The 18,883-nt window shown below is 40.5% G+C and overlaps 1 protein-coding gene across 1 annotated transcript; it reads left to right on the forward strand.

Annotated features, from left to right (window-relative positions):
• Positions 1-2,239: 2,239 nt before the first annotated feature.
• Positions 2,240-18,597, forward strand: LOC117303955 (calcium-activated chloride channel regulator 1-like). The gene is made up of 15 exons (XM_033788424.1): positions 2,240-2,404; positions 2,981-3,272; positions 4,392-4,524; positions 5,894-6,068; positions 6,896-7,028; positions 7,709-7,824; positions 8,814-9,041; positions 10,189-10,405; positions 10,820-10,929; positions 11,183-11,303; positions 12,055-12,170; positions 13,014-13,293; positions 14,961-15,152; positions 16,239-16,487; positions 18,119-18,597. Exons 1-15 carry the CDS (start codon positions 2,240-2,242, stop codon positions 18,595-18,597), a joined length of 3,006 nt encoding a protein of 1,001 aa, XP_033644315.1.
• Positions 18,598-18,883: the final 286 nt, after the last annotated feature.

The following is an 18,883-nucleotide window of genomic DNA, read 5'->3' on the forward strand; positions in this document are numbered from 1 at the left end:
AAATCTGTGATCTTCACGATTTTTGTTCTCACCAATTCTGTAACGTTCCTTTAAAGCAATTGAACAATACAAATTGTGAATATTACCCCTTGATCAGAATGACCTTTATAACTACATATTTATATTGAAATCCCACAAGTGTTTGCTTTTCTTGTAGACAGCTAGACTTGTGGACAAGTCGGTATTCTCGCGAGACTGCTGGCCCCGCGAGACAACTGCTATCACGACTACGGTCTCATCTAATGGGGAGTAGAAGTCGGCAACCAGTAGTTCGAGAGCACCGCCACAACTCGACTATCTCGCCTCGGCAGACCAATAACGACTTGTCCACGAGTCTACTATACAGCATAAAATAGTTAATTATTGATCTCGTTTTGTGAGTGGCACCTTCCTACACGATGATTTTATCCCCACTCTTGCGTTTTTGTTTAATTAATTGTTTTTACAAAAGGTAGGATAGTGCTATCTATCTGACACCATCTCCTGTGGAGCCACCTTATTGAGTAAATATTTATTTAGAGTCGTACATGATAAAGGAAGGAATTCAGTTAAATTATTCTATAATATCTATACAAAATAAATTACCCGTTGGTTGCAGAGACCCAAAATACTTCACAATGCAAGAAGTTTTGTTTTTAAAGACAGTGGATACTATTGGTAATTGTCAAAGACCAGTCTCCTCATTTGGTGTATCTCAACATAATGCGTAAAATAAAAAAAACTGTGAAAATTTGAGCTCAATTGGTCGTCGAAGTTGCGAGCTAATATTGAAAGAAAAAACACTCTGGTCACACGAAATTTTGTGCTTTCAGATGCTTGATTTCGTGACCTCAAATTTTAAATCTGAAGTCCCGAAATCAAATTCGCGGAAACTTACTTCTTTCTCGAAAACTAGTCACTTCAGAGGGAGCCGTGTCTCAAACCGTTTTATACTACCAACCCCTCCCCATTACTCGTTCCCAAGTAAGTTTTGTGCTAATAATTACTTTGAGTAATTACCATCATGTCCAGTGCCTTTTAAAACAGTATCGACTCCGAACTGGGACTTACTTATTTTTATTACTTATATTTGTATATTATGTTAACCTCTGAGCTAATTTTTGATTCTTACTCTAGCTTAGCTTATATGAAACCTTAGTTATTGCAAATAAATCTTTTAGCTAGTTGCCGTCATGAAGGTTGTTTTGCTCTCTTTATTATTAAGCAAGTTTGGCTGATTTAATTCTCCAAAATATAATGTGTATCTACAAAAGCAAAAGCAAAGCTGTTGTTATTTTTTTAATGCACTGGATACCTATGGTAGCTGTCACAGACCAGTCTCTTCTTAAATCACATACCTGTGAAAATTTTAACTCAATTGGGCGTCGAAGTTGCACGAAAATAATGGAAGCAATAAATACTGTTAGATTTGTTAATTAATGATTTAATTTATGTTCAGCTATGTGGAGAATTATTGATCAAATACTGTTTTGTTATTGGCGTAGGTGTTGATTGTCTATTACTATGTTTGGCCGCCCAACCCTATACTTGGACCCATTTTGTATTTACTGACTACCTTTGTTATAGCAGTGCCCCTTGGGTTAGTACGTTCTACTCGAGGTTGATGTCAAGGTAACGTACATGTATACAGTTCAAAGAGCGATTTTAATGTAACCGGGCAATTCCTTATATATGTTAAAAGAATGCAACATCAAGCATACTGGACATCTGTGTGACATTTTTGGCTCAGATTGGTTTGTGCCAAGCAAAGATTTTCAGGTAAGAACTGCACAGTTTTAAAACAGTTAAAACACATCAATGCTTTATGGAAGAATAAATGAACTAAAATTATGATTACAGTTTTCTTTGTGGGGGCGGGTGTGGTTTGCCTCTAACACTGAGGTGTAGTAAGTTCTGTAAACTCAGCCAACGTTTTGTGAGAACAAATTGCTTAAGCCTTGGCGTATTTCACAGGTTAGCAGAAAAATTGGGCGGCCATATTGCGTGTTTACCGTGGGGTTGCATTGTGACGTCATTTATTTTCGTGCGGTAAGCACCGGAAGGTTAGCTTGCCTTTTCGTGTGCTTACGGTTAGCTGCGCTATGAAATAGAAAATTGCACGGTAAGCACAAAATCGGCCGCTAAGCAGCGCTATGAAATTGGCCCAGATTGTATTCTAAAAATTACTTTGATTAATTACCAATAGTGTCCAGTGTCTTTATGAGTTTTCTTCAACTTTTCCGTATACAGTATCCTCACCATGGACACCACTCTGCTAGCCTTGTTGCTACTCTTCGCAGTGCAAAGCGTAGTCTCTCTCACCAGGCCCAACTTTATAACACTTAAAGACAACGGTTACACTGGCATCACGGTAGCAATCCACAATCAAGTGATGGAAGACGAACAACTTATTAAGCGTCTAAAGGTTTGTGTATACCCATCCTAAGTAGGGTTTGAAATTGCCATGGTGGGGATACGATATGGAAAGGTTTGCGGTAACTCCATGTTTATGGTTATCACTCAATGCGTTCGAGTGGTTCTGAACAGAACCGTTGGTTTCAACTTGCGTTTCGATCAGTAGGCTCTGATCCTCTTCTGGAGAAAGCGGTTCTTTTCAGAACCACCCTAACTATCATTACATGGTGTTACTGCAAACTTTTACCATATTATACACATGCAGTATTTCTTAGAATCAGTACAATCGTGCTGTGTACTCTTCAAGTTTGTTTGTCCCACTGTTAAGCTGTTTTGTTGTTGTTTGTTTCCGTCGTGTGCTCGGAAGAAGGGCGTGACACTCTTAGCCAATCCCTCTTCACTTCAGGGCACACACATTTTCCCTTTCAGTAACAAAAGGCCGTAACAACAAAATGGCTTTCCTTACCCAAAAACATTCAACACAGACAATTGGTTAGACCCCCTCAGGACCCTGAATCCGGGTCAATTTTGACCCAGGAAAGATTGGTGAAATTTTAGTTCAATTCTCAATTCAAACTGCCAACAGGATATGTTTACGGAAGGCTCCAAGTATTTGTACGAAGCAACACGAAACAGGGCCTACTTCAAGGAGGTAACCATCCTAGTTCCCAAGACGTGGTCTTCAAAACCTGAGTACGAACTTCCCGGTGGTATAACATTCGACAATGCTGATGTGATTGTGGCCCCGCCCAATCCACGCTGGGCGCCATTACAGTATACTAAGCAATACGAAGGCTGTGGGAAACAGGGCGTACACATTCATTTCATGGACGCTTTTCTGACTGACCCAAACACTGAGCTGTACTACGGCCCACTAGGTGAGTGAACCATGTGACTTAAATACGCCTCTCTTAATATTCATGCATGACGTCATAATTCTTCGCCAAAATGAGGCTAAGAGCGTACGTCATGGCCTAGTGTTGGGTTAGCAATGTGACGTACCTCATGCATAACTATTAAAAGAGGCGTACTGATAGCTTAGATCTACAAGTGTTCAATGTTATATACAAAATAGTACCCGAAAACAGAGCAAATTGTTTAGATGTTAATAAGATCAATTCAAGTCATGATCACTCTCAAAAGGCTGACTTACAACAAACTTCAAATAAGTAAACTCCCTAAGAATTCCCAGGTCATGGATTTTTAAAAGACTTCAGGCCTGACGCCATTAATACCCATTTTAAAGCACACGTATTTGTGAAACAAGGGTGTTTTCTGCCTTTTTGTTGTTGCAACTGCTATGACCAGTTGAGTCAAAATTTTGACATGTTTGTTATCGTATGCATGTGTTGGGATACACCAATGGGAGACTTTCTGGGACGATAGAGGGCAGCAGACTTACCGGGTAAATCCATTGTTCTCAGAATTATGCGCATGTTCAGAACTACGTAAACAATGGAAATTTACTCGGTATGCCTGCTGCCGCCTAGCGTTGGAAAGTCTCCTATTGAGAATACTGGTCTTTGACAATAACCTAAGGTGCCCAGTACCTTTAACCTTGAGAAGTTATGAGTTTTGCAATGATCTTAAAGACAGTGGACACTATTGGTAATTGTCAAAATCCAGTCTTCTTGCTTAGTGTATCTCAACATATGCATAAAATAACAAACCTGTGAAAATTTGAACTCGATTGGTCGTCGGAGTTGCGAGATAACTATGAAAGAAAAAAACACCCTTGTCACACGAAGTTGTGTGCTTTCAGATGCTTGATTTCGAGACCTCAAATTCTAAACTTGAGGTCTCGAAATCAAATTCGTGGACAATTACTTCTTTCTCGAAAACTACTTCACTTCAGAGGGAGCCATTTCTTAATATGTTTTATACTATCAACCTCTCTCCGTTACTCGTTACCATGTGAGGTTTTATGCTAATAATTATTTTGAGTAATTACCAATAGTGTCCACTGCCTTTAAAATGTGTTTATTTTCTTCTCGCAGGTCGCACATTCGTTCACGAGTGGGGTCACTTTCGCTGGGGACTCTTTGATGAATATGCTGATCCAGTTGGCGATCCCGATAACTACCAAGAATTCTATTTCTCGCCATCGACGCAAAGTTTTGAAGGGGTGAGGTATGTATGGTCTTTATTTATAACTTTATCATCTTATATAGTATAATAACATTCTTAGGTAGTCAGCAATGCAGACCGCTATTGATAGCATAAAACATTGCGAGGAACGGCTCCCTCTGAAGTATCATGTACTTTTTGAGAAAGAGGTAGTCTTTGCTCAAATATTAAAGGAGGGTTACAGAAGAAACAAATCGTGAAGATCACAGATTTACATCGAACTTACATGGTCTAATAATGATGACAGTAGAAAACATCCCTTGAAATCTTTCTTTCTGAAATGTTATATTTAATGAGAGTTAGTTAAAACCAATTTCCCGTTTGTAGTTTAGCGCTCAGTGAACTTCTTATTCATTATTTAACATCAACGTTTACAAAAATTGTTGTTTTTACTGTATTCTCGTGACCCAGATGACCGATCGATCTCAAACTTCTAAAGGTTTGTCAGTTTATATGTATGGTGGATTACATAAAGTGCTTACACTGCCAGCAACTGTTCTGTTCGCAACCACAATTTTTTGTTTTTTTGTTTACTCTTCAATTCTGTAATGTTCTTCAGGCCTGAAGTTTTTTTTTGTTCTTCCATTTTTCTGTTGCAACTATGACCAACCGAGTCCAATTGTTCACAGATATATTACGTTATTTCAATGTTGGGACACACCTAGTAAGAATTCTGGACTTTGACAATTACAAAGGGTGTCCTGTGGTCGATTTCACAAAATAGTTAAGACTAGTCCTATACTTAAGACCAGTCTATATAGGAGATTAAACATGTGTGGCTAGTCCTTAAGTAGGACAAGTAACTCGTCCTAACTTGAGATAAGACTAGTCTTAACTCTTTGTAAAATCCACCCAAGTGCATTTAACTCTGTGACTCTCTCAACATTTCCTGATCACTCAATGGTTGCAAAATATGGAAATCAAAGTGGCATGTTTTGATAAACCGGAACTGCATGCCTTTTATTATTTAAAGACAGTGTCCACTATTGGTAATTGTCAAAGACTAGTCTTCTCACCTGGTGTATCTCAACATATGCATAAAATAACAAACATTTGAAAATTTGAGCTCAATCGGTCATCGAAGTTGCGAGATAATAATGAAAGAAAAAGAAAAAAACATTGTCACACGAAATTCTGTGCTTTCTGATGCTTAATTTTGAGACCTCAAACTCTAAATCTAAGTTCTCGAAATCAAATTCGTCAAAAATTACTTCTTTCTCGAAAACTATACGTAACTTCAGAGGGTGCCGTTTCTCACAACAGGTCCCCATTACTCGTTAAAGTAAGTTTTTATGCTAAAAATTATTTGGAGTATATACCAAAACTGTCCACTGTCTTTTGAAATACTGTGCAATCATCTGTTTCCATCTAGATGCTCCTACGGTCACACTGGCCAGCCACTTATTTTTCTCCCTGAGAGTCTGGCATATCGACACTGCGCTGGCAACTCGTATATAGGCTACGAGGATGGGTGCGTCTTCTATGTATCCAGGGAGCAAAAAGACGTCACTGCATCCATTATGTACAGCACATACCCACTCCAGGAAGTAAGTATTTGAACAATATAAACTACGAGAAGCTTCTTAATTTTCTATACAAATTTATCGTCTCGTTTTTTTTTTTGCCATGTGAAAAAGTTGTTATAGTATGTTCGTCAAAGGAGATAATATGGGACTTTGCAGCTTGGCATGATAATCTGTCTCCCGGGGGTTTCTGTTGCCCACCCGACCCCCTTTGGTGAAATATGAACAGTTGTTGTTTGATAGCGCCCTCTTTAGAATGAACCTCCTACAGTCAACTTTAGTTTTCGCTCGGCCCCAGCGGCCAGGTCTATTTTAGGACTGCAGGGATGGGCTAATTAATTATGCACAGATTCTTGTTCTGAAAGTACCTCATGCATGCAGTGTGAGTTTGTGTGAGCATGATGCATGATTGGACTGAGCTGGGGCCGAGCGAACATAGGAGACATAAATTATCTCCCCGTAACCAGTTGGCCAACATTCTAAATCCACGGAGTTTTTCATCCGAAACATAACGGAGTAAGAAACTCTATTTCTTGCAGTTCTGGTCCATGCTGTTCCTGCATATACCCTAATGTCTCTCCATCTCTCCATTTTCTTCTCTGTCTACCTCATTTCCTTTTCCTCGTCCTTGGTTGCCAATCCATTATTCTTGTTGTCCATCTCTTGTCATTTCTTGGGGCAGTGTGACACTGCCCGAAAAAATTACCAAGCCCATCTCCATGTTTTATTGTCCTTATGATGTCTCTAACTCCAGTTTTCTTTCGCATTTCGTTGCATTTAATCCTGTCTCTATAGTTGATGTATGTAGTGCATTTGTCTCTATTAATAATTGTTTTTCTTTTTTCTCACAGATAACTAAATTCTGTGACGTCGATGGGCAAGATGAATCCAGTTACCATAACAGAGAAGCCCCGAACAAACACAATCGCCTATGCTCAAGGAGAAGCAACTGGGAGATCTTAAAGGAACACGAAGATTTCAAGAGTGAGTCTCATGTAGCTATTTAAAGGCACTGCCGTCGATTTCACCAAACTCTTCCCAACTTAGGATTAATCTTAGGGCTTAGGAAGAGTAATGTTTCGTATCCAAAGACGTAGGACGCATTGTACCCATCGTAAGTTAGGACGGGTTACTCGTCATAACTCGAGATAGGATTAATCTTAGCGTTTCGTGAAATCGGCTGCAGGACACTTTTGGTCATGCACAAAACGAAAAATCTGCGAAAACAATGAGTCAATTGGTCAGCAAAGTTGCAAGAGAATAGTGAAACAAAAAACGCAATTATTGTGTTGTCAGATGCCTCAAGAAGGCTTCAGGACTGAAGTCTTTTAAGATTTCTTTGAGAAATTACCTGGTATTCTTATAAACTATGTTACTCAACAGGGAGCATAATGTTTTATAATAAACAGCTCTCCATAACTCGTTACCAAGTAAGTTTTTATGCTAAAACAAATCTGAGTAATTACCGATAGTGTCCACAGCCTTTAAGAGGGAGTCGTTTCTCACAATGTATTATATTATCAACAGGTCTCAGTTTCACGTTAAATTTTCATGCTAACGATTATTTTGAGTAATGACAAAAAAGTGTCCAGTAACTGCTAAAAAGAAATGTTCTAGCTCTTTTCTCCCTTGTAACCACTGCTTTTCTTTTACCACTAACCCAGATGGTAACAACCCTGCAACTGAGATAGGTGACCAAGGTCTCGTACCGTCCTTTACTATCGTTCAGCATGGAGAAGCCCGTGTGGTTCTTCTCCTAGATACATCGGGAAGTATGAAGGTACTGTTGGCCGCAAAATGATGGTTTTAAGTAAGAAGTAACTATAAACACTAAGTATTAAACTTGCGGGTATACAACCATGTTCATTTTTTTGAGGGAGTGTTGGCTCTGATAAGAGCCGACATGGTCTCGACGTTTCGAACAGTATTTAAAGAGAAATGACGACCAGGGTATACTGTTCGAAACGTCGAAACCACAACGGCTCTTATGAGAGCCAACACTCCCTATAAAACAAGAAACTTAATAATTGTAATAATTTTTTTTTGGGGGGGGGCTAATCGTCTTTACTCGCAGCTAAGAGCTGAATTGCGAAGGACGCGGCTACAACGTGTTCGAGAAGCAGGCATGCAAGGGCGCATTCAGCTGCCAGCCACATCAACCCATTATGACCACGGAGCACAGCCAAGATCGAAAGTGTCTTATTTTTTCCTGAGGGAGGAAAACCGGATAGTCTGGAAAACCCTCGTGGCACAGCAGAGAACCAACACACAACTCAACTCACATATGGCCCCGACCGGGAATCGAACCGGTGTCACCTTGGTGAGAGGCGAGCGCTTTACGCACAAGCCAACCGAGCCAACCGTGCCATACTTGTACATGGCTGTACCCGCAAATTTACTATTTAGTATTTATAGTTACTTTCTTTTTGTTCACACCATGCAAAGCTTCAAACACCATTCATTATGGTTTCAAATGTTTTGTAAATTAATGTTGTAGGCTGGAGATTAATGAATAATAGGGTATCAGAGAAAGCACTTTATTTGTAATTATATGTTTTGAACAAAGTACAAATGTGCCAAGTTTCATGACACTTTTGAACGCCACGTGGCAGCAGACTTACCAGGTAAATGTCCATTGTTTACGTAGTTCTGGGCACGCGCACATTACCGAGAACAACGGATTTTACCTGGTAAGTCTGCTGCCACCAAGCGTCCCCTTATTATCCGTTTCTGATATTGTTATTCTCTGTTTCATGGTTTGTATTGAAGAACGACCAGAAGTTCTTGAAGATGATAAGCTCGTCTGCCAACTTCCTTTCCTCTATCGTTATCGATGGGAGTTCGGTGGGTATCGTAGAGTTCAACTTTCAGGCTTTTAAACTCAAAGAGTTGACAGCTATTACTTCAGATTCTGACCGTGATGAGCTGCTACAAGCTCTGCCGGATAAAGCCGACGGCTGGACAGCCATCGGAGATGGTCTTCTGAAAGCAATCGAGGTGGGCTACTCCTTGGAATAATTTATTATTAAAAAACGCATAAAGAATGGGCTTTGCTTGTCACTGTTCATGAAATGCCATGTCAAAATAAATTCGTCTTTTACTGAAATGCGAAGGATTTTACGGAATGAAACAACATTTCCGGTAATTTTGCTGCACGCAAAAAAAACAAAAAAAAAACAAAACAAAACAAAACGCATGACTGCAGCAAAAGTACCGTAAAATTGTTTCATTCCGTAAAATATTAAGTCCTTTGACGTGGGTTTCTACATCTGTACACGGTGGTGGCTGGAATATTAATATGTACTTACTTGGACTTTGTTGTGTCTAGGTGTTGGGCAAGTGTGCTTGATTATTAGCATTTACGGAAAGTCCGTAAAAACGTCGTATTTTTACTTCACGGAGTCCGCAAGTTCAAGAAAATTTTTAACAGAGTAATTTTGGATTCTGTAACAGTTTGACCCATCTCCGGATCATTTTGGACACAAAGTCCGGGTCACACTGACCTATAAATGGATCAGGACCAATAGACCCGGTTTCAACAAATTTCAGGTCATACTGACTCCAAATGGATCAGAACCCACAGGACCCTGGATCTGGGTAAAATCTGAGTTTTTTGATAATCTCAGATTCTGTGAAAGTCGGATAAATCTCTGGATCAATTTTGACACAGATTCCGGTTCATATTGACCAAGAAATGGATCAGGACCAATGGACCTGGAATCATCAGATCCGGAGCATACAGATTCAGAAATGGATCAGGATCCGTATCTGTTAGCTACTATGGGTGCGTTCGTGTAGCTTCCCTGGGTCGACCCCGGTCTGCCCCGGTACGTTCGATTAGCGTTGACGGGGCTCAACCGGGTCAGCCCCCAGTGCCCTGCTTGTGGATTGGGTCACTTCGGGGTGACCCGAGGTGCGTGCCGTCACCACGAGAGGGCTAGTGTGATCGTTCGATTAGCTCTTGTCAGGGGCTCACCAGAGTGAGCACTGCGGGGTCGACCCAGGGAAGCTTATCGAACGCACCCTGTGTACACTCTACTTGTGGATATCCAGCACAGGAATACACAGGATCCAATAATCTGGATCAATTCTGACCCAAGAAGTGTTTTGATTGTAGTTTTATTTCTTGTTTCCTATCATTAAGGTATTATCCACGGGTTCCCAAGACCCCAAAGGTGGTATCATTATGCTCATCAGTGACGGTGAGGAGAAACACGGAGCCGACAGCAACCCAAACCCTCACGATCTTCCCTATGTGGCTGATGTCATGGATGACGTCATTAACTCTGGCGTCATCGTCGACACGTTAGCCTTTTCTCAAGGCGCTTCTACCTTACTCCCTAGTATTTCAAAGGCAACAGGTGATAATAAGCATCCAGACTTTACATCAGTAAAAAACCCAACATGATTTATGTTTATTGTCCTATTATTTAAATAAAATGTATTGGCTTGGGTTTGTTTTGGGAAAGACTGTTTAAATAATGTATTATTAACATTATCTGGGCCCAAATTCAAGTAGCTTAAAACAGCATAATTATGCTTACCAAAATAAGGTAACCAGCGAAACTACCGTGCCACATGTAGAATTTGTGACTGGTATCCTGTCCAGTTCTGCTAAGTAGAACATTTTAAAGCAATATTTTCTGCTTAATAAGCAGCTCTATGAAAACTATCTTAACAATAAGAAAGAAAGAGACAGGTTGGTTATTAAGGATAGTCTCGCGTGCCGATTAATTATGCCTGTCCTAAAAATGTGCAACTGTTTTTCTTTCGAGGTGGTAAAACTTTTTTCTACTCCAACGAGCCTGGATCGAATACACTGTATGACGCCTTTGCTGCAACAATGGAGAGAGGTGACGTCATCGACGCAGATAAACGTGTGCAGGTAGTCAAACATTTTGTATAGTTTTTTAGGGAGTGATTTCATTATTATATTATCATTTATAGGCTAAATTAGTTCTCAAATTCTGTGTTTGAAAACGAAGCCATGGCGGTAAAATTCATTTTATATTCGGTTGTCATAAAATGAAATTGACGAAAACCAATTTCGATTTTGTCAGTGAATTTGGGCACTTCAATTGACAGTGGGTTTATTTAAATTCCGGTAATTGAAAGTCTTCACGTTTTGTTTGAAATAGCTGACTGGTACGTCTTGGTCATTAGCAAGTAGCGAGGAAAGGGATGGCAGTTTTTTCATGGATACCACCCTGGGAAGGAGGACGGAGTTCAGCTTTTCTTGGACCAAAAAGAATGTGCGAGGCAAGTCTATCAAATATCACAGGCATGTTACTCGGGTGGGATTCGAACCCACGTTCCTTGCAATTCTAGAGCAGTGTCTTACCAACTAGACTACCGAGGTTGCTCGGTAGCTTCGAATCCTATGTTGATGTTCGTTAAAGATTTTAATGTTATTTTGGCGCTATATTATGTTACCTTTGCTTAGTAGCACATGACTACAAAAGCCAAGGAATAGTACAAGTACGAGTACCATGTACACTGTAGGGAATGGGGGCAATATTAATCAATGCAATATTACTATTATCTAAATAGTACAACAGTAGCAGTCGAGGAGTGACTATACGAGTGCTACATCATTGTCTATGTGAGACTTTAGAACTCTAGGTGGCAGCAGACTTACAAGGTAAAATTTCATTGCACGTCGTTCTGAGGGAGCCATCGATCTCAAGTATAATGGAGATCAACGGAGCACGCACACATAACCAAGAGCAAAGAATCTACCTGGTAAAAGTCTGCTTCAACCTGCCGTCCAAAAAGTCAAACAGTTTTTAAGGCACGTGGTTTTATTAGTCATAGGCCATTTTTCGAAACCAAGGCATTCGGCTCAAGCTCGCTTTTCCCCGCGGTTGTTTTGACAATTTGCGGGTGCTTTGCGTACCCAGGGGCTTCTCAGGGGTTCAGACGGGAGGATGAAGACTGAAGCCGAATCCAAAGCTGAAGCCGTGGTTCCGAAAAGGGCCATAATTTCTTGAATGTTCTTTCTTATTTACAGGTATCGATGTAACAATCACGACCCCTAGTGGGAGATTTATCGACTCGTCTTATGAAGGTTATGGCGTCGATACATCATTCAGGATTCTCACAGTAAAGATCAGAGACATAGCAGAGGTAAGACTTACAAAGCAACAAACAGAACTTAAGTCTTTGCATGATGAAGGAAATTGGAGTGCGTTTTGGCGACCCCAACCAGAAACATTGGTCGTCGTATGTGTGCAGATAATTACTCACGTTCGTCCTGGTAAAAAAAAAAAAAAAACCGCCACGCACCGGGATAGACCAAGGGGAGCTAAACGAACGCAGCCATTCACAGAATGTGCAGGGCCCAATTTCATAGAGCTGCTCAGCACAAAAATTGCTTTGTCAAATGCAAAACACCACATGCAATCTTTTTTGGTAACCAGTTTCCGTGTGAGCCTGACCTACAAACGGTCAGTGCCCCGTGGTTTGGGATCCAGGCAAATTCTTACAAAGATTCACTTCAGACCCGGGAGGTTTTACACTGCTAAGGTCAGTTTGGCTTTGTGTACTTGTTGGTATTACAATTGTTCATTGTGCTTTAAAGACACTGGACACTAATAATGATTGTCAAAGACCAGTCTCATCACTTGGTGTATCTCAGCATATGCATAAAACTACAAACCTGTCGGTATTTGAGCTCAATCGGTCGTCGAATTTGCGAGATGATAATGAAAGGAAATACACCCTTGTAACACGAAATTGTGTGCGTTAAGATGGTTGATTTTGATACCTCAAATTCTAAATCTGAGATCTCGAAATCAAATTCGTGGAAAATTACTTCTTTCTCGAAAACTATGTCACTTCAGAGGGAGCCGTTTCTCACAATGTTTTATACCATCAACAGCTCCCCATTACTCGACACCAAGAAAGGTTTTGTGCTAATAAGTATTTTGAGTAATTACCAATAGTGTCCACTGCCTTTCATAATCCTAGGCAGGTTCGTGGAAATACACAGTTGTGAATTGGTACAATGAGATACAGGAGATTGCAATCTCAATCTCTTCACATCCAGCGAGTGATGACGTCGACCCCATTGTCGTGACGTCAGAGTTGAGCGGCTCCGTCACGGACTTTGCCAACGGGGAGCCACTGACTGCGTTTGCCGAGATCAGGCAGGGGTTCAGCCCGATGATCTACGCTAATGTCTGGGCGACCATCGAGAGACCGGCTGGCTACGATCCGGTCAGGCTCAGACTGCTGGACAACGGAGCTGGTATTTGACTTCATATTAATAGCATTTGCGGTATTCTTTAGAGAACTGTCTTGCTAAAAAATAAAATCTACATGGCAAATAGACACACACATCGTGTTAAGGCGAACATATATTGATACCTCACCACTAAATGCCTCAAATCCTACATAGCATTATAACAAGTTCGGCATTTTCTGTTGTCACCGTTTACTTGGACAAGGGCTCTCAAATCAATCACAATTTTGTTCTGAATGTAGCTCTCATGAAAAGATGACTTGAGACACAAGTTTGACATGATTACGCAAAAATGTAATAATCATCAGTAGCCTAACTGATTTTTATTTACATTTTACTAGTGAGTATTTGTTAATCTGGAGAAGGTGGTTCAAATACTACTCCATTTTGTTTTTGTTTATACTCAAACTACTTTAAAGGGAAGATACACGTTTGGTAATTACTAAAAAAAAGAATATTAACTTAAAAACTGACTTGGTAACGAGCATTGGAGAGATGCTGATAGTAAAAAACATTGTGGGAAACGACTCCCTCTGAAGTAACATAGTTTTTGAGAAAGAGGTAATTTCTCACTAAAATAATAAAAGACTTCCAGCTAGAAGTCTGTTATTCTTATCTGAAAGCACACAAATTCGTCCAACAAGGGTGCTTTTTCTTTCATCATTTTCTCGCAACTTCGATGACCAATTGAGCCCAAAATTCACAGGCTTGTTATGTAATGGTTATGATGGGATTCACAAAGTGAGAAGACTGGTCTTTGACAACTACCAAACGTGTACCCTCCCTTTAAAACTACCTAGTCAGTTTCCCCTCATGGTATATTAATATTGATATAAAATAAGTTGCAAGGGAACAAAATAATAATACGAGGGAACAAAGTAACAGTTCGAGGGAACATAATCATTATATAAAATCCTTTTGGGTGCCGTTGTTTTACTCCCTTTGTAGTCTTACAAAACTGGCTTGCTTCATATACTACCACAGGCAAAACACATAAACCAGCCGTCGTTTTTACCAAACTCTTCCTAACTTGGGATTAATCTCAGGACCTAGAACGAGTTTAGTTCCGTATCCTCAGACGTTAGGACGAATGAAACCCATCTTCCTAACTCGTCCTAACTCGAGATAGGATTAAGTTTCATGAAATCGACTGCGGGCTTCATTTCACGCTTTCAGTTAAACATTTTTGTTTGTATTTATAGGGAAGGTACACATTTGGTAATTGTCAGAGACAAGTCTTCTCACTTGGTGTGGCCCAACATAAACAATAAAATAACAAGCATGTGAAAATTTGAGCTTAATTGGTCATCGAAGTTGCGAGAAAATGAAACTACCCCTGTTAGACGAGTTTGTGTGCTTTCAGATAGAAACAAAAGGATCTGGCTAGGTGTCTTTTTATTATTTTAGTGAGAAATTTCCTCTTTCTCAAAATCTATGCTACTTCAGAGGGAGCCGTTTCTCACAATGTTTTATACTAGCAACAGCTCTCCAATGCTCGTTACCAAGTCAGTTTTTAAGTTAATTATTTGTTTTGAGTAATTACCAATTACCAAAAGTGTGTATATACTCAGCGCCTTGAGTTCCTTGTTTGGTAGATACGTGCGCTATATTAGACTTCGATATTATTATTACCCTCCCTTTAAACAAGTAATTCATTTCTTTACAATCTTCAGGAGCGGACATCACTAAGAATGACGGGGTTTACTCTAGAACCTTTACTGAGTTTTCCGGTGTGGGTTACTATGGTATACGGATTGACGTGGATAATAATGACGGCGATGCGATCATCATCGATTCGACTACAGCCTTCTCTAAGGCTCGACCTATTGTGGACCCCGATCAGGCCTTCAACCTTCCTGCAATAGGTCAGGAAAATATTTTTTTCTTAAAACCACTTGCCAACAAACTTATTAACTCGTTTACACAGCGTGATGCAATCGCTCACCTCTTGAGTATCCGTTGTTAATGAAACAATCGGTACTCCGCCTTTGTCTTAAAAAAATATATATCATTTCCCCCCAAGTTCTATAAATACACTCACCCAAAGAGCATGCCAATGGTCTGGTAACCATGTGGGCCCTTCGAAAAACAAACCCATCAACGACCAACAATCACAGAATTGCCAGTTAATTTACTTGGGTGTTACGGAACCAAACTACAGGAGACAAAAATGGTTAATGTGAGACTTTTGAGACGCTTGGTGGCAGCAGACTTACCGGGTAAAATCCATTGTTCTCGGTAATGTGTGCATGCTCAGAACTATGGAAAAACAATGAAATTGTATTTATCTTGTAAGTCTGCTGCCACCTTGCGTTCCAAAGTCTCCCATTCGATTTAGTCCAAACAGCCTACATGTAACGGTTTTTGTGTGTTCTCCACAAAATGTATTACATGCTAATATCAAAACGGACATCAAGAAGTGGGTAGCCTTGCTCAAGGCAGTCGAATTATTCACTCCGAAAAAAGACCGCCGCTGTATAAAAACCACACGTGTTCACTGTGCGTAAAATGTGTGTAACCACAACGCATGACACGATGCCCCTGTACACTATCCGCATCGTCGGCCGTCGACGGCCTCCGCATGCGGTTAGTGGTACGAGTGCGGATGACTTATGTGCACAGTCGTACGATGTGACTGTGTATACGGTGGGTCATGCGGTGTGATTACACGCACCACGCACAGTGTATACGGGTGGGTTTACAGCGGCGTCTTTTTGAAGCGAATAATTAAATACGACCTCTTTCCAAAATGATTTTTTTTTCTTCTGATTTTGTCAGGAGGCATAATGTCCATTTGATTGTTGTGTATTTTCAAAACAAGTTTTCAGTGGTTGCCCGGTGTTCAACTTCGACTGACCTACCTCGACTGGTTATAACCTTACCAGTCCCCCTTTTCCTTCTCTTCATGCCTGCTTCGCTTGTTTATCCTCTCCTGTTTCCACCCCCAACAGGCGGTGTCAAGATCCCATTTCCCGGGGCTCAACCTGAAGAGCCAACCGGCCGACCAGCACCGTCCTTCAGCCGCGGAACCTCCGGAGGATCCAGCTACGTTAAGGAGCTCCCCGCGGGGTTCACGCCGGGGGGCGATTACTTTCCACCCGATGACGTGCTTGATCTGCGTGTCAAACAGACAGTGTTCAGCCAGAGCACTGTGGTACTCACTTGGACTGCACCGGGGGACGATCTCGACAATGGAGCAGGTACTTGAAAAACAATTATCTGAAGTCTTTTTTAATGTTTCTTCTTCATGAGTGAAAAATCATTCGGAGCAATGAGGTTGTTTTATGCCAGGGGGCACGGGCTGCAAAACCACAACCCTTGACTGCTCACTACACATTAAGAAATTAAAACTTCGCATACCGGTTTCTAAATTGAGACTAAACTGACGAGTGTCAGACCATTGAGCTTCTTCCATGGCTAGACCCAGTCGGGAAACACAAACTACCAACAATATTATTTCTCACTTGTAAAAGAAAGTGTTTGGGGAACAACGTTTATATGCAACTTGGAGGCAGCCAACTGCAGGGCTTTGGTACCACATGTGCCATTTTTCGAACAATGTCTTACGATCATTATGAACAGTATGTGAATATTCAAAATCGAATTTGTGTTTTTTTCTCGGATATTGCATGGAAAACTGGTTGCCCGTAAATTGCCTCCTGTGAGATGGGCATTAGACCCCTTTTTATTGGCTGACACTGCTAAGGTCAAACAATGGAACGCACAACTCTCAGCCAATGATAGGTCTCTATTAATCTAAGTGAGAGCGCTGCTTGTGACGTCATTTACCAAGAGGTTTACTGCGGGTTGCACTATTTCCGAAAAGGTTTTTGCGATAGTGCAGAAAAACACCCCGGGTTCGAATCCCGCCAGAGTGCCTTGAGCCTCTGGCTGAACACATGTTTTGTTTAGGGGAGGGGGATTCTCTTTAAAGCAATTATACACTTTCGGTACAGAAAACAAAAATAGTTCACAGATTTACAAACAATTTACAGGGTTTACTGAAGGTAATAGTGGAAGACTTCTCTTGAAATATTAGTCCATGAACTGCTTTACTTTTTGAGAAAACATTAACACAATATCAATTCTCCAAAGCGAGAATTACAGATTTATTTTAAACACATGTCATGACACGGCGAAACGTGCGGTAACAAGGGTGGGTTCTCCCGTTATTTTCTTCCGACTCCGATGACCGATTGAGCCTAAATTTTCACAGGTTTGTTATTTTATATAAAAGTTGTGATACACGAAGTGTGGGACTTGGACAATACTGTTTACCGAAAGTGCATAATGGCTTTAACTTAGATGTACCCACAGGTCTAACGATCAATCTCTCTCATGTTACAAGAATTTTTATTGATTTATATGAAAAATTTATACAAATACCATTCAATCAAACAAGGAATTGAACAGTTATAAGCATTGGTTTTCTGTCTATCTATGATTTCGGGGAATATGATATTGCACAACTACTCGACACTTTAAAACACTGAACACTATTGGTAATTGTCAACGACTAGTCTGCACAGTTGGTGTATTTCAACATATGCATAAAATAACAAACCTGTAAAACTTGAGCTCAATCGGTCGTCGAAGTTGCGAGATATTAATGAAATAAAAAAAGACCGTTGTCGCACAAGTTGTGTGCTTTCTCGCAAACTACGTCCCTTCAAAGGGAGCTGCTTCTCACAATGATTTATACTATCAACATCTCCCCATTACTCGTATTCAAGAAAGTTTTTTCGATAATAATTATTTTGAGTAATTACAAATAGTGTCCACTGACTTTAACAATGTTTATTAATATCATTTTCTTTTGTGAATGGTTCAGCGTCTCTATATGAAATCATCCGTGCCGAGTCAGTCCTTGCCTGGCAGAACGACTCGTCCCCAGGGTCTCATCGTATTCTAAACTCAACCGACATACTCAACGGAAGCATCTCGACCCCACTTGACTTCGGTAACCTGGAAGAATACACCATCCTCGTCCCCATACCAAAGGGAGCCAACGTAGTCTCTTACGCATTCGTCCTGCGAGCTTTCGATGATGCTGGTAACCCATCTGGATTCTCCAATGCTGTACAAGCGGTGTTGAGGGAGACTATTCCTCAACCTCCGAGTCAGTTAGGTCTTGCCGCCTGGGAGATAGCGTTGATAGTGATTGGGGCAGTTGTTGCAGCGCTGTTGATAGTGTTGGGTGTGGCTTACCTGATCAAGACTCACAAACGTAAAGAAGTCAATGTGGAAGATACCGTATATGAGGTTAACAAGGAGGAGGGCGCAGGGGGAACGAGTCTTACAAAAGCTTGAGCTTTTACTTAACATTTTGTTACAGCGGATTTAAAGGATGTCCACATTAAACTTACACCGTTTGAAAACAATGATAGAAAGCTTATCATAAAATATTATTAGCTGAGGTGCTGTAGTTTTCAGAAGTTCACAGTGAGTAAAACAACGAGAATACGCTAGAATTGTCGATAGTTTGTTTGATATCATCTTAAAAGATGGGGGAAGAACTGGTGACAAGATAATAGTCAGTACTAGTCAAGGCCTATTTGTGTGTCGTTGTAGTTTCATATAAATGTTCAAACGACTT

Source organism: Asterias rubens, chromosome 20 (assembly GCF_902459465.1).
Source record: "Asterias rubens chromosome 20, eAstRub1.3, whole genome shotgun sequence".
NCBI classification, from domain to species: Eukaryota; Metazoa; Echinodermata; class Asteroidea; order Forcipulatida; family Asteriidae; genus Asterias; species Asterias rubens.

Bases quoted from the DNA above. Each gene is read 5' to 3' on its own strand.
- LOC117303955 (XM_033788424.1), top strand. From the start codon at position 2,240: ATGGACACCACTCTGCTAGCCTTGTTGCTACTCTTCGCAGTGCAAAGC. The intron at 11,304-12,054 runs GCAAGTCTATCA...TCTTATTTACAG, and splicing joins GACCAAAAAGAATGTGCGAG to GTATCGATGTAACAATCACG. The intron at 16,488-18,118 runs GTACTTGAAAAA...TGAATGGTTCAG, and splicing joins CGATCTCGACAATGGAGCAG to CGTCTCTATATGAAATCATC.